This window comes from Xyrauchen texanus, chromosome 14, assembly GCF_025860055.1.
Source record: "Xyrauchen texanus isolate HMW12.3.18 chromosome 14, RBS_HiC_50CHRs, whole genome shotgun sequence".
NCBI classification, from domain to species: domain Eukaryota; kingdom Metazoa; phylum Chordata; class Actinopteri; order Cypriniformes; family Catostomidae; genus Xyrauchen; species Xyrauchen texanus.
Genome location: NC_068289.1, coordinates 43,820,413 through 43,836,985, shown reverse-complemented (window position 1 = coordinate 43,836,985; position 16,573 = coordinate 43,820,413). Strand labels below are relative to the sequence as shown.

At 37.7% G+C, this 16,573-nt stretch overlaps 1 protein-coding gene across 1 annotated transcript in view; it reads left to right on the top strand.

Moving 5' to 3' along the window:
• Positions 1-307: 307 nt before the first annotated feature.
• The window catches only part of LOC127654720 (anion exchange protein 3-like), a 49,696-nt gene continuing 33,430 nt past the window's right edge, over positions 308-16,573 (top strand). Inside the window, exons 1-4 of the mRNA XM_052142019.1 lie at positions 308-434; positions 1,702-1,949; positions 2,165-2,343; positions 6,332-6,552. Of these exons, the coding sequence (XP_051997979.1) occupies positions 371-434; positions 1,702-1,949; positions 2,165-2,343; positions 6,332-6,552 (712 nt within the window). The 5' untranslated portion in view covers positions 308-370. The remainder of the gene's footprint in view (positions 435-1,701; positions 1,950-2,164; positions 2,344-6,331; positions 6,553-16,573) is intronic.

Genomic DNA, 16,573 nt, shown 5'->3' with positions numbered 1-16,573 from the left:
GACAGAATGTTAAAAAGTCACCCTAAAAACAAAGCATCTTATATTAATACAATAACAAGAAGAGAAGAAAGAAGAATAAAAAAATGTTGTTGTGCAAACTGCCCAAACATTGAAGAACATCTGGCCACAACTGCTCAAACTCTTTAGAATATTCTAGAAAGAATAATTTGCCCTTTAGCCTCTTTTTTTTGGGGGGGATCCTCACACTTGCTCTAGCATCTGTCACTTTGTGGAGTGTCTTACACTTACTGTGTACTTTGTTTTCAAATCTTGTGTCTAGGTTTTGTCAGAAGAAGAGAAGGGCTCCACAGCAGAACAAGATGAGTACTGGGAGAAGGCCTTGTTCGTGGAGAGGTTTGGGGACATCATTATGGAATCTGCTATCATTGACACAGACAAAATGGGCCGCAACTACAATGAGAAAGACTTTGAGTGTAAGTACAGTTAATGTATAACTCACCAGAACTATACTGTATGTATATAAGTTATATAATTCCTGGGTGGATAGTCTTCATGCCATTTACAGCAGTTCAACAAATGCTTTTTAAAGTCAACTTGAAATGGCATTCACAACCCATTTTGCTATTGTTACGTGACATATTTTTGAGCAAAACCAGTGAAAAACATGTAGGACAGGTTTAATTTCAGTCATTGGGAAATAAGTGGATTGTAAATGGGATGTTCTATACCAGAATGGACCAGAGCAGCTTGCTAGGCAAGGTCTCTATATCACGGTGGATTGAATAAGGCGTTGAAAAGTAAGATTGATTGGACAGTCGAAAAATAAATTTGTTTCAGAGAAAGCGCAATCATTATAATTTGATTAAGAGTACAAATATTAAATTATGAACACCAAAAAAATAAATAAATATATTTTTTAAATATTCTGCATCAATGAATCATTCACAGTAAAGCCAGCAGCATTAATTAAAGGGATAGCACACCCAAAAAAAAATTCTAGCATAATAAATGAAATTCTTGACGTCGTTGTGCATTCAATGATATGAGAGAGGGTTGTTCACAAAGTGAGAACTCGCTTTGTTTAGCAAGCTTTTCTTGCTTGAAAGAGTGGCACTGTGAATAATCTTCTCGTAACACTCATAGACGTGCAATGGCGTAAATATTTTTTACTGAATATGACTTCAATTTTTGGTTGTTCATCGTATGTCTTCAGAAGACTTGGAATATGATGCACCTGGACTACTTTTGACTAGTTGTCTTTTTAAAAACTTGAGCCACTATCCACTGCCATTATATTGAGAAAGAAAGTCTTAAGGGTTTGAAAGCAAGTAAATGATGACAAAATGTCCTTTTTGGGTGAACTGTCCCTTTAGGAATCAATTTTGTTTTCATGTTGACTTTTAAATTAATACAACTAATAAATGCCCCTGTTTTTCTAAAGCACTGTCAATTAAAAGTGGCATCTTTCCTTATGCTGCTAGAAGTTTCCATCTTCAGTAGCATCTGGAGGAAGGTGTCTTAGAAGAATTACAGAAGAATTACGTGTTGCACAGGAGAACATTAACATAATCTTATAAATTAAGTCTCAAAGGCAGCAGATACTGTTCTTAAAGGAATAGTTCACCCAAAAATGAAGATTCGTCCACCATTTACTCACATTCATGACATAATGTGTAGTTACTGCTTTTTGCTTTTGCTGTGCAGTTTGCATTATGCCTCATTTAAATTGTCTCTGCACAGATCACCGGCACACGTTCCACCACACCCACCACCCCCTGTCCACCCACCTTCCCCCGCAGCGTTTTTGCAAGAGGGTACTTAGTATGGACCGCCGACGAAAGAAAAAGAGGAAGAAAAAAAAGATGTCTATGCCACCGTCAGATGTCACACCCACTATTCATGAGGTGGATGAGGAAGATTTAGAGTCTGAGGCTGAGGGCCAGTGCCAATCCGCCACGCCTACTGAGCCATCTGAAGAGCTGCCACAGGTAATTTCATGTCATTAGCTATCAAAACGGCATACTAGTTAACTGCATACTGTGCATTATATGAAATTGTTTGTGGAACAGTGCGAGTTATTAATCAATAAACATCTTTATTGGATTGGACTGCCAAAAGTTACTACATGATATATGTGGAGGACTGTGTTAGAGAGGTGGAATGGGACATTGGGGAGATGGTGACAGATGTTGTGATATCACAGTTCAGTTTGGGAAGTGAGGAGGATCTGGCAGCCAACCTTGCTCTCACCTGCTTCCATATGGAGAGTGAGAGACCCCCCAGCGTTGAGGAGACCCCACCCAGCCCTGCCGGAACAGAGGAGAAGCTGGGCACACATGAGCGACCAGATAGAGTAGAAGAGGAGGAAGAGGTTTGCAACAGGTATATGACAAGTAAAGAAAAGAAGAATTGAAATGAACAGCCAAGAACCACTTAACCAGTAAAGGAGTAGTTCAACCAAAAATCAAAATGTTCTCATAATTTGCTCATCCTCATGCCATCCCGGATGTGTATGACTTTCTTTCTTCTGCTGAACACAATCAAAGTTTTTAAGAAGAATATCTCTGCTCCGTTCCATACAATGTAAGTCAACGGGGAAACTACACTTTGAAAAGTTAAACATTTTTCAAAGGCAACATTCAGTTGTTAAATTCATGTCTTCATAAGCTATATCATAGATATATCATAGCTAAACATTATGATTAATATTTTATTGATTGATTCATATATTAAACAAATAAAATCAAAACATATACAAACAGAATCAATACTTAACCCCCTCTATTAACCCAGCCAGCCCCCCCCCCAATCCCCAACCCCATCCCCAAGAACACCCCAGTGGTCCCACATGATTATAGACGCACACAAAAAAGACGTAGAAAAAAAAATATATATAATAATCACACACATAACAACTACACCTCCCTCTCCACTGTCCCTCCCCGAGAGCCCTCCAAAAATAGCAGATATTTGCCCCACTTTCCCACAAACAAGTCCAAATTTCCCAGTCTTCTCGTTGACCGTTCTTCAAATGCTGCCACTCTCCCCATCTCCGAGCACCACTCCTGAAATGGAGGTGCTCCAGCCGACTTCCGTCCCCTTATCTTAATCGGCTAGCCAGAATTTTTTAAAATATTTTTACATCTAGCTGGATCAGGGAAATTGGACGGTAACTCTAACACTCGCTTGGATCTTTGTCCTTTTTAAGAATTAAACTGATCCAGGCTTGTGTCATGTTTGGTTGACGCTTTTCATTCTTTAATGAGTCCGTATAAACTTCTAACAAAAGTGGAGCTAGTTCAGTAGCATAAGATCTAAAAAATTAAGCGGCAAAGCCCTCTGGCTCTGGAGCCTTAATACCTCGCCAAGCTTCTCCAATCTTATCTCAGAATCTAGAGAATTTTTTTGCTCTGTCATCAGTTTAGGGAGTTCTAATGGTTGCACAAAGTTTCTAATATCTTCATCAGTAGACGAAGATGTGGAACTATGTAGATCAAGATAGAATTCCTTAAAAGCATTATTAATATCAATGGCTGAGGTAAACATTTCTGAGGGAATGGTAGAAAAGGATTCTCTCTGCTTATATATCTTGCCAGAAGTTTTCCTGCTTTGTCCCCCAACTCAAAGTATGTCTTGCCCTGAATAGCCAAAACTCCACCTTCCGTGACAAAATAGTGTTATGTATGTATTTCAATCGGGTTAAGTCTCTGAGGCGATCAGACGACATTCGGCGCTTCAGATCTGCCTCTGCACTTTTAATATTCCCTTCCAACTTCACGAGTTCTTGTGCTTTTGATTTTTTGATTAATAAGGCATACTCTATGATCAGGCCCATAAGAACTGCCTTAAGTGCCTCCCAAGCCATGCCGACAGTGAATATTGAGGACCAATTGGTCTCCATATAAACATTGATTTCAGCCTTTAACATTTGATGGAATTCAGGATTTTGCAAATGGGATACATTAAAGTGCCAACTGATTTATTTTTCTCTGTATGTGGCAACACCTCTAAACTCACCAGGACGTGATCTGAGACAAAGATGTTTCCAATTGAGCAGTCCACAACCGATGAAATGAGGGACTTGGATATTAAAAAAAAATCTATTCTAGAATAAATCTTATGGACTGATGAAAAAAATTAATAGTCCCTACCAGATGGGATCAAAAGTCTCCAAATATCTGTAAGCGTCACTGTTGCTCTAGGGGGCTTGCACACTTTTGCTTTATCGGATGATCTCAGAAAGTTGGCTAGAATTGACCGGGGACTGTCTGAGCCGGAACTCTTTCCAGCTTATGGCCTGTTTTGTCGGGCAGACTCGGGAAGAGCTTGTCTTGGAATTTCACCATATCTCTGCCTTTGTCCTCAGGAATTCCAACAATTCGGACGTTGTTTCATCGGTTACGATTCTCAATGGCTTCCAACTTTTCCCAAACGCACTCCAAGTCTGTCTTGGTCACTAGTGGGTTAGCAGCTAATTCCCACTCTGATGACTACAGATAATTGATCCATTTCTTGACATCCGCCACTCTTGTAACCATCTCAGAAAATGTTGTCTCTATGGCAGTGATCGATCGACGTATTACAGCCAGCATTGCCGACATGTTCAGTAATTGATGCTGAAACTCTCCCACCGCACCGACCAAACTGAGATCTCGGTCTGCGGTCCAGTCAGGAGACTTGAGTCTTTTAATGTCTCCAGAGTCCAAGTATTTTGAATTCTTTGACATTGTCTTCATAGAACAGTTATGGAACAGGCTGTATCTCACCGATTTATGACACAAAAAAACTAGAAAAGTGCACAGAGCTTTCCATTCATGCGTCTGACCCTCGCATGGCACCACGCGACTCCGTCTTAAGTCCTTTTTTTACTATAAATCTTCACTTTCTAACAACCCTCCTAAGAGTTCTTCTTTTGTTTTTGGCGATTCTTCTTGCATATCGCCACCTACTGCACAGGGAAGAGAATTTATAGTAAAAAAGGACCTTAATATTGATCTTTTTCTCACCCACACCTATCATATAGTTTCTGAAGACATGTTTTAACCACTGGAGTTGTATGGATAACATTTGATTCTGCCTTTATGTGCTTTTTTTTTTTTTAGCTTGAAAGTTTTGGACCCTGTTGACTTGCATTGTATGGACCTACAGAGCTGAGATAATCTCCTAAAAATCTTTTTTGTGTTCTGTAGAAGATAGAAAGTCATACACATCTGAGATGGCATGAGGGTGTATAAATTATGAGAGAATTGTCATTTTTGCATGAACTATTCCTTGAAATGGGCTGTTTAAAGGAATAGTTTACCCAAATATAAAACAAAATTGGTCACAATTTAATCAGCCTCATGCCTGCAAACACATATGACTTTTTCTGTTGAAAAACAAAAGGAGATATTTTGCAGAATGGCTTTTCTCCCCAATTTTAGTTTGGGCTAATGGGGAATAGGGCTGTGCCGACATGTGATCCTTGAGAGCAACAACAAAGGAAATGTTTGAATAACAATTTTAATTTTCATCTCTTCCTTTCTCAATGCTTTTGAATGGTTTTCAGACAACTTAGAATTGGATGGACTTAGTTGTATGGACTGCTTTTTGGATTATGCTTTTTTTATTTTTAGAGCTTGACAGTCCTGGTTCCATTTCCATTTCAATGATTGAAGTGGTCAATTTACAGCAGCTAATCTATTACATTTGCAGTCAATGGCAAATATGCTATTCAACATTGTAAAGCAATGCAATATTGTAAAAATAGTTGATGACTGCTTGCGTAGTGAATTGGAAAAGTTGTACTCTATTGCCCTCTGCTGGTTAATCCTCTCTACACAGCACTGGCAGTATACTGAAACCATTTAGTGAGATTATGTTTATGGACATTTTGTGAAGGCAAGTGTACAAATAAAAAAAAATCAATCATTGCATGATATGCATTCATATAACATAAAAGCATTCATAGCATGGCTTGGCTTATGTAGTTATTACACTATTTGCTCATGTTATCCAGCTATTAAAGGGATAGTTCGCCCAAAATTGAATATATTTTCATCATTTATGCACCCTCTTGTTGTTGTTCTAAACCCATGTGACTTTCTTTCTTCAGTGGAGCACAAAAGGAAATGATAAGCAGAATGTTAGCCTCAGTCACCATTCACTTTCATTGGAACTTTTTTTATCAGCACAATGAAAGTGAATGGTGACTGAGGCCAACATTCTGCTTAACCTCCCCAATAGTGTTCCACGGAAGAAAGAACGTAATACAGGTTTGGAACAACATGAGGGTGAGTTAATTTCCAGGCAAACTATCCCTTTAACAATATCAATTTGTCCAGAAAAAAAAAACATTTGTTTTTTAAAAGTTGTAGTTATGTTTTTGCAGATTTAGCCCATCTCCTGAGCCTGCCAGTATAACAACACGGGGCTGGTTTCGTAGGAAGCCTGTCCACCGGCTGGCCGGAGCCCAGCGGACCAGCTATGACCTACGAGAACGCATCTGCATAGGCAGTATGACAGCCATGGAGACCGCCGTGTACCAGAAAGTGCCTACAGATGAGGCTGAGGCACAGATGCTGGCCAGTGCTGACCTGGATGACATGAAGAGTAAGCAATGCTTCAAATTCTGATGCAGATGTAATTAATAAGAGGAAGTTAAATGAATGGATCACTAAAGAATGAAAATTCTATCATTATTTAGTCACCCTCGTGTCAGTCCAAATTCATGTTCTGTTGTTTTATGTGGAACACTAAAGGATAATTTTTTAAGATTTTCATAGAGCTATTTTCCATGCAAGGACAGTTCATATTGAACAGGGCCTGACCATGGGGTTCAAGGGGAAGAGAACCAGCGAATAACAAATTAAATTTCAGTCTGTTTCTCACTCAAAGCTATTATTTAAGCTATTACGGTATATGGCGTCAGAAGACTCATTAGTTATATACTTATTCCTTTAAAAATACTTCTCGCCTAACCTCTATATCTCCTGCTAAAGTGCTGAGTTTTCACAGTGTCACTGTAACCATGATGACTTATGATTAAAACGGACAACTGGCATGTTGTTGTGGTCATCTGATCTTAATTGAAATCAGTGCGGTAACTCAAACAAAATTAAATAGGCATGTTTGATTGCATATGTCATTGGAGCCACACCAACATCTGTGTCTCTGGCCCCTGTTTTATCTTGCTTTTGACAAGCCAAAGTCTGTTGCCCCTCCAAATTCTCATTAAACTCTCACCCTAGAGGAAGGGAGTGATGACAGCACTGGCCCTTGAGCTGTTTGTTTAGTGGACTTGAGAGGCCTACATTGGCAAGTTTTCTGGTAAATTAGGGGGACGCTGGGGTATTTGTGTCCATACCTATAAATGTGTTTTTTGGTGTAAAGCAGAGCAGTGGGATTATTGGCCAGGCACATGGTCTCCTCCTTTTCCAGCAGTTGTAAACAAGCCTTAGAGATGTGGTCAGATGATTATTAGTATTGATTGTTCCATATACAATTTGTATGTATATATATATATATATATATATATATATATATATATATATATATATATATATATATATATATATATATATATATATATATAATGCATATATTTATTTACCCATTCTGATGGTTGATGTGAACATTAACTGAAGCTCCTGACCCATATACAGTGCTTTTAGGTGAGAGCAGACCAAATTTTAACTCATTTTCACTGTATATCTTGCCATTGCAATCTCTAGGCACAAGCTTGATTTCACTTTCTAGTGCTTTATGCATGCACAGAGCCCTAGATGGCACTATAGGAAGTGTAATCAAGCTTGAAATCCTGATCGCCAAGGAGACTACTAATGTCAAGGTTTATAGTCGAAAAAGGAGTTCTATTTTGGTCTATTCTCACCCAAATCCAATTGGATCCATTCAGAAGACATTGTTGAAACCACTGGGGTCTTATGGATTACTCTTATGTTGCATTTATGTGCATTTTGGAGCTTAAAAGGTCTGGCCACTATACATTTGCATTGAATTGACCTATATAACAGCGATATTCTTCTGAAAATCTGTTAATTTTTAAATTAACTATACATTTAATGGCGCATTCAAGTCACATCACTATTATCATATTTATGGGATGAGTGTAAATGAACACCACATTCCATAAAAATATGTCCAAAGTCCAGTACAAAGACTTGTAGGGGTGGGCTCTTTTCATTTGGGCCAATAAGCAACCACTCAGAACACTCTGGCAACTGCATAGCAATGTGCAGCAACACAGTTAACACAATTTAACAACAGCATAGCAACAACCTGACAACTACCTAGAAAACCCTGTCAACTGCAGAGGAATGTGCAAAAAACACAGAAAACTTGGCAACAGATCAACCTGGCAGCCACATACTGTAGCAATGTGCCAAAACATACAGCTGAGACCACCTTCACAACTGCATAGCGTGCCCTAGCAACCATCCAGAAAACCCTAGTTACCACATACTGTAGCATAAATGTGCTACAAAGCAAATATAACACTTCAGCATCCACCAGAAACCTAGTTTTGCTTAGGCAAAGACCATTCACATCATAAAATATAATGTAAGTACAGTAACAAAGTATGTATACTTTCTTACTATACACCTCTGGTAAGTGGTAACTCAGATAACCGCTCTGTACAACTGTGGTACAATTGGCGCTGTTTGGCGGCATGTGGGGGACCAACACAATATTAGGCAGGTGGTTTTAAGTTGAAGTCAGAAGTTTACATACACCTTAGCCAAATACATTTAAACAATTCCTGACATTTAATCTTATAAAACATTCCCTGTTTTTGGTCAGATAGGATAACTATATTTTAAGAATGTGAAATGTCAGAATAATAGTAGAGAAAATGATTTTTTTCACATTTCAAGATGGTCAGAAGTTTACATACACTTTGTTAGTATTTGGTAGCATTGCCTTTAAATTGTTTAACTTCCACAAACTTCTCACAATAAGTTGCTGGAGTTTTGGCTCATTCCTCCAGACAGAACTGGTGTAACTGAGTCAGGTTTGAAGGCCTCCTTGCTCTCATATGCTTTTTCAGTTCTGCCCAGAAATGTTCTATCAGATTGAGGTCGTGAGGCCTTTGTGATGGCCACTCCAATACCTTGACTTTGTTGTCCTTAAGCTATTTTGCCACAACTTTGGAGGTATGCTTGGGGTCATTGTCCATTTGGAAGACCCATTTGCGACCAAGCTTTAACTTCCTAGCTGATGTCTTGAGATATTGCTTTAATATATCCACATAATTTTCCTTTCTCATGATGCCATCTATTTTGTGAAGTGCATCAGTCCCTCCTGCAGCAAAGCACCCCCACAATATGATGCTGCCACCCCCATGCTTCACGGTTGGGATGGTGTTCTTAGGCTTGCAAGCCTCACCCTTTTTCCTCCAAACATAACGATGGTCATTATGACCAATCAGTTCAATTTTTGTTACATTAGACCAGAGGAAATTTCTCCAAAAAGTAAGATCTTTGTCCCCATGTGCACTTGCAAACTGTAGTCTGGCTTTATGGCATTTTGGAGCAGTGGCTTCTTCCTTGCTGAGCAGCCTTTCAGGTTATGTCGATATAGGACTCATTTTACTGTGGATATAGATACTTGTCTACCTGTTTCCTCCAGAATCTTGACAAGGTCCTTTGCTGTTGTTCTAGGATTGATTTGCACTTTTCGCACCAAACTACGTTAATTTCTAGGAGAAAGATTGCGTCTCCTTCCTGAGTGGTATGATGGCTGCTTGGTCCCATGGTGTTTATACTTGCATACTATTTTTTGTACAGATGAACATGGTAACTTCAGGCATTTGTAAATTGCTCCCAAGGATGAATCAGACTTGTGGAGGTCCACAGTTCTTTTTCTGAGGTCTTTGCTGATTTCTTTCGATTTTTCCCATGATGTCAAGCAAAGAGACACTGAGTTTGAAGGTAGGCCTTAAAATTCATCCACAGGTAGACTTCCAATTCAGTACACCTCCTATCAGAATCTAACTGGCTAATTGTCTAAAGGCTTGACATCATTTTCTGGAATTTTCCAAGCTGCTTAAAGGCACAGTTAACTTAGTGTATGTAAACTTCTGACCCACTGGAATTGTGATAGTTAACTAAAAGTGAAACAATCTTCTTTATTTTTATAAAAATATGAATTAAAAATATTTTTGAATTAATTTATACGTTGTTAAATGTAAAACAAAATAGTGTTTTATTATGATAAGTAATTTTAAATGTTACAAATTATGTACAAAATATTTATTTGTTAATTGTTTAATAGACACACACACACACACACACACACACACACACACACACACACACACACACACACACACACACACACACACACACAACTAAAATAAAAACAATTCAAGACAAATCATGGTCTTAATTTTGACATATTCCAAATTTTGGTAACACGGTCATTCCCAAAGCTCCCATACAGTATCTTAGAGGTTTCCTGATGATCTGTTGCACATGTCTGTGTTTTCCTAGAAGCAAGGTTATAAAGTTCCCAATGACGTAGATGGTTTTGGTAAAATGGTCTCTCATGCTCCAGTTGCCCTTCCAGCTATTCTTCTGCTGTCATGTGTGGTGATTTCTCAAGCCATGGGAAATCTCTATTTAGGAAGATGATCTTCCCAGAGCTTAAGTTTAGTGTTTTATTTATTTTAGCCATTAAGTCCTGTCCAGAACATTTGGATTCATAGTGTTTGCTTATGACCAGTGCTAACCGATGGCATAACTGTACCTGAAACTTTCTGTATGATGTGATGAATGAAAACATTCTAATTTCTGTGCTTTGCAGGCTACTGTTTTACTAGTTTAAATTATATATAAGTTATATAAGCGACTGATGAAGTTTTGCCATTTTACTAACTTCGACCACACGCCCTCTCTTCAAAACCCCACCCCCAAAGTAATTTTAGCAAACTGATGTCTGCAAACCTGAATGTGCAGCGTTATTCATAGGCATGTGTTTCTGACTGGCCAGTTTTCTGATTGACCAAAATTAGTAGGCCAATCACCTGACTCTTTTGGCTGTTCCAAGTCCAGACCAGCTACAGAAATGTGAGTTTTTTTATTTTTAATCATACTAAACCTTTTTTATCAGATTTATTAGTACAGTGTCAGAAATTCACTTTTCCATTAAGGAGCAATATTGTGCGCATATGATTTCTAAAATGTCAAATGTAATAAATGTATTAACATAATTATCATGTAAATTTATTATTTTACATAAATTAGGAATAATTAAATCTAATGTTTTATGCAACCATTTGCATACCTAGGCTTAGAAAAATGCAGATGTTACAAATACTTTTTTCACATATTGAAATTCAGGGACATATAAGTCATTTTTGGTTGTGTTTTTGCCCTGAGCCCCCAATAAATTTGAGATCTAATTTCTTTTCTATTTTTGTTATATAGATTTTTTTTTTTTTTTTTTTGGAACTTTGTGTTACGTTTAGTGTCAGATGACTTGTTAAATGGTTAGTTCACCCAAAAATGAAAATTGTGTCACCATATACTATAAGGCAGAATGACAGCCTCAGTCACCATTTACTTTCATTGCATCTTTTTTACTAATGAAAGTAGTGAATGGGGACTGATGCTGTCATTCTGCGTAATATCGCCTTTTGTGTTTCACTGAAGAAAGAAAATCATAAATATATATATATATATATATATATATATATATATATATATATATATATATATATATATATATATATATTTTTTTTTTAATATTTTTTTAAATGAGGATGAGTAAATAATTACAGAATTTACATTTTGGGTGAACTACCTCTTTAACCAAACAAAAATATAATAACTAAATAAATAAATTAGCCTGTGTTTGACACCCTTGTTGTAGACTCACTAGGGGTTAAAATGTTCCAACCAGTTCAATTTTAGTGGCGAGATACAAACTGATTTCATGAATGATCCTGCTGTTTACACTACATGGCATACTGGGCAGCTAATAATGTAATGACTAAATAGTCCAGATGAATGAAGGCTAGCAGAGTACAGCAGAGTGCATTTAGGTGAGGGATATGTAGATGAATCCCCTCTAGCTGTAATTAACTTCACTGTGCCAATTGATTATCCTTCCCGAAGTCTCTGCCTGCAGACTTTCCTGCTTTTAGAATAGAAGCAGCATTGACTGACTGTTGTACTGCTGCAAATTACAAATCAGGCCTCCACACTCGGAACAGCAGGCCATTGAATTGAAGTCCTAGATAGCGTATAGCTGACAAATGTGGTGCTGCTCATGTCTGGTCCACTTCACTACACCAGTGATTCCATATGTGTGATAACTTAGCAGGGCAGTTCGTTGGTACATATGTCAAAATACTCTCTTTTGTAATCTATATAATTGATTGAATAGTTGTTTTGTTAAACTGAATGACTTGCAAATTAAAGGTTTATAATTGCTGACATTCCAATAAGAAATCACATAGGGAAGAAAAAACACAAATTAGATCGCTTTAATGTCTCAATTGTTTCTCGAAGACATCATTGAGAAAACATGTAGTGCAAATGGAGACTTATGCTTCTGTCTCTTTCTTTGCAGGTTTGAGGTAAAGATCCTAGTAATCTCCCATCTCCTCTAAAGTTTTAGAATAGATCTCAACAGTGTCTCGATTGTTTCTCCTAGACCACAGTGAGATTAAATCGAGAGCAAGTTGAGACGTACAGTATGCTTTAGACTTTCTTTGCCAATTTTTGTCCCTAGATAGTCCCTAGTAATCTCAAATGTCTCCTCTAGAATTCCAGAAGTGATCGCAAAAATGTCTCAATTGTTTCTCCTAGATAGCAATGAGATTAAATGGCGAGCAAATTGAGACTTTTGCTGAAGTCATCTGCTTCTGAGTCTTTTTTCCCCTCTTCCCCTTAGACTCCTCTCGAGTTTTAGAAGTGATCTCTTACAATGTCTCAATCGTTTCTCCTTGACAGAAATTAGATTAAATGGAGAGCAAACTGAGACGTTTGCTGAAGTTGTGCATCCACGTTTTTTTCCTCTCTGAAAAAGACCCAAGTAATTCACAGAGTGTGTCCTCTAGTGTTTTAGTGGTGATCTCAACAATGTCTCAATCGATTCTCCTACCTGTAGACATAAATGTGATTAAATGGAGAGCAAATTAAGACTTTCGCTTGTTAGCCTAATTTTATTTCTTCTAATTAGTTTTGAGAGAAACATATCAGACACGGTTGATGCCTAAATAAAACATATCTGAGAGCATAATTTAGTCTTCTGTGCTATGAAACAGTGACCTCTGAGCAATAAGACATTCATTTAATAAAAAAACATTTACAAAATTCCAGTCCACTGGATAAATATCATTCTTCCATAATGCAATCAGGATAGTAAGTGGCTTAGCACTGGGCAGGTAACCGCTGCAAACGAGACAGGGTAGAGTTCTAGAAGCAGCCGTGGTTTCCATGGAGATCAGTCATGTGGAGACAGGGCAATGTGCAATGTGTGCCAGCATTGCTGTTGTTTCGGATGAAGGTTTCACCTGTGCTGTCTGATAAGGTGGTGTAACAAGCTCTGAGCCTGTGATTTATCCCAGACCACAATACTGCGTCGCTGTCCCTCATGCAGCAGGATCAATCGACGACGTCATGGAAACCAGAGAGGCAGCCAATAGATTAATGCGAGACCTAAAAAGTAGATCAGATGTATCAACATTTCCAATGCCAGTGTTCCCTGCTGTTTGCTTTCATATGGAAGGACACATCTTGTAGGACTCAAATCCACTCGGAAACCCTGAGGCAAAACTGTTTTCTCATCAGTTGTTCAGGTGGATCTTACAACACACTGTTTGAGAACCAAACTACAGAGAATTTTCTTTTTAGCAAATCATTCTTTAGCAGGATTTGATTGCAAACTCGATTGTTTGCAAGATTCCTCCTTGTTCAATTGTTCTGGAAAACTTTTCTTCCTGGACCCACTTCTAAAACACAGAAGACTGGTCTGTAACCTGTCTGGGTTGAGACACAGACAAACTCATTTTGCTCACTCTGCATGTGTGTTGTTTGAGTTGTGCTGGGTTAACAGAAGAAGGTACAAAATTGCGGCGTGGAAGAGGTTGACATCCTGGATGGTCCGAAGGTATCAGGTGTGGAGATGACAGAAGTAAGGAAGGAGAAAAAGAGGAACCCCTCAGGGGATGGATACCTCGATGCGGACACTGGAAAAGGGGATTATGGGGATCAGGAGAACCCAATGGGGAGCTTTGGCATGGATGGCTTTGCCATGGATGGCTTTGAGGACTTTGAAGATTTTGTGCTGGATTTTGATGATTATGATCTTCTGGAGTCCATCCACTCACACCTTGGCTCCCCAATCGAACCCATTTGTAAGTGTACTTACTGTAGAAAGTTGGAAGTGAGATCAACTGTAATATTTTCCAGCCACCTTAGTTGTGTAGATCACAAAATGTTTCACAGGAACATTTTTCTTCACACTTACATCATTTTCAACAGAATTTTCCCATTGTCTGTCTTTGAGAATTATGTGCCATTTAGTTTAAGGAACTTAATAGCAAAAAGCCTCAACTTTTCTGCACCTTTAAACTAGAGTTTGCAACAGGCAGCACATGATAAAATATAATACATTTTTCCATTTACATGACTGTGGTTATGACATTGTAAAAGTGCACTCCACCCACATTAGATCTTGCTTGCATTGGAAATTGATTGCTGGGAATTTTAAATGGAGCTGTTTTTATTGATCCTGTTGGGACGTACAAGCTAATTAATGTCAAACTAAGTCCTTGGCTTTTAAAGTTCCTATTTCCTCCCTTTGACACCTACACAAACACACTTATCTTCATTCAGGCATACCATTATTATGTGTTACTTCCACATAGGCCTTGTTTTGACCTGGTATTATCCGTCTCTGGTGATCCAATCACAAATAGACCACAATAAATAGAGCCTCAAATGTTTTGTGATGTAATCTGGAGGTAGTCAGAATTGCATTGGTATTGTCAATATGTATTTCTGGAGCTCAACTGGTAGAGCATGGCACTAGAAATGCCAAGGGCATGGGTTCTTTATCCAGGGAACACACAAACCGAAAAATATAAATGAGGGCCCATATTCACAAAACATCTTTTGGCTAATAGTTGCTCCTAACGTGGAAATTTAGGAGCAACTCTTAAAAATAAATTATTATTTTAGGACTTTGGTAAAATTTTTATCTAAGAGTAATTTACGAAGCTTTTTAACGCTAAAATTAGCTCCTAAACACACAACAGCTTATAAGTCGTCCGGGAGACTTCTAAATCCTTAAGAGTGACTTGATCCAAAAGCATGGCTGCTGTCATCAATCCACATTAAAAAAATATATATTAGAATATATTTATGACTTTGACCATTTAAGAATGTATCATCTGAATCACAATTGAGTCGATGTATTTTAATATTATAATATTATAAATATTATAATGTTGACATTGACCTTTAAAAAAAGGTATCGCAAGGTTGTTTTTCAATATTGTAAATAGGGCTGACAATCGATACATTTTTTATCAAATTGTGTCCCTATTGATTAATAGCGATTTAATCACATATACAAATATTTGCTGAGAAAGCCCCTCATATAACAATAATTTAATATATAAAGATTATACATATTTATATCAATATATAATTTATCTTTAAATATAAAAAAAAAGTTCAAAAATATGTTAAAAAAAAAAATAGTTTAAGTGATTTGAATTTGTAACCTAAAAAAATGTCTTCGTAAACCACACACACACACCAGAGATACAGTGCCCTCAAAAAAAGACATTTATATCCAGTACTAGCTGCAAAAGCACTTCAATGAGACATCATTATCTAATACCCTCTTTTCAGAGTTATTTTAGGTAAAGCAAATCACAAAGAATTAAGCATTTGGGAGAAGATGTCTCAACTCCATTATTGCATGATTAGCCTTTTTTTCTGTTATTACTGTTTGTGATAAGCATATATCACCGAGTTCTCAATTCGTGCTACGGAAGTGTCGAGCAGGTGTGTAAGAGGGACTCCGCGCATGCATGATTAAAGTGACTCAGTTTGCGCACCAACTATTATCAACGTGTGAGTGCAGACTGACCCCACACTCATGTTATATAAAGTGGCTTATAATCAGATTTATATTCACGGATTTGTATTCATAATTTTTATCCGTTTGCCATTTCTTTTCCTCTATAACAGCTCAGCAGTTTATCAATACTACGAATTACCGTAAATGGTAAATTTATGAGTGGATTACCTGAGATGGGTGTTAATACCAGGTGTAAACGGGACCATTCACCGACTAGTGCATTTCTCACAAACATTGTCTTGGACAGGCACAAAATAGCTAACATTTAACGTAAAAAGATTACCGTAGATGTGGTTCTTTTTGCAATTCCAGTAATCAAAGAGAGAGTTCAGACAATTTAGTGGATTTGGCAAAGGCCTACTTGTGTTTTGCTAAGCAGTCAGTTCCTGGGGCTTGATGCTTTTGCCTTTGTGTAGACTGTTTATCAGTTTATCAGTTTCCCCCAAGACTTTTCTCTGTCTCTGCTAGGGCTGGTATTGTTACAAATTTTCGATACTGATACCTTGACTTCAAT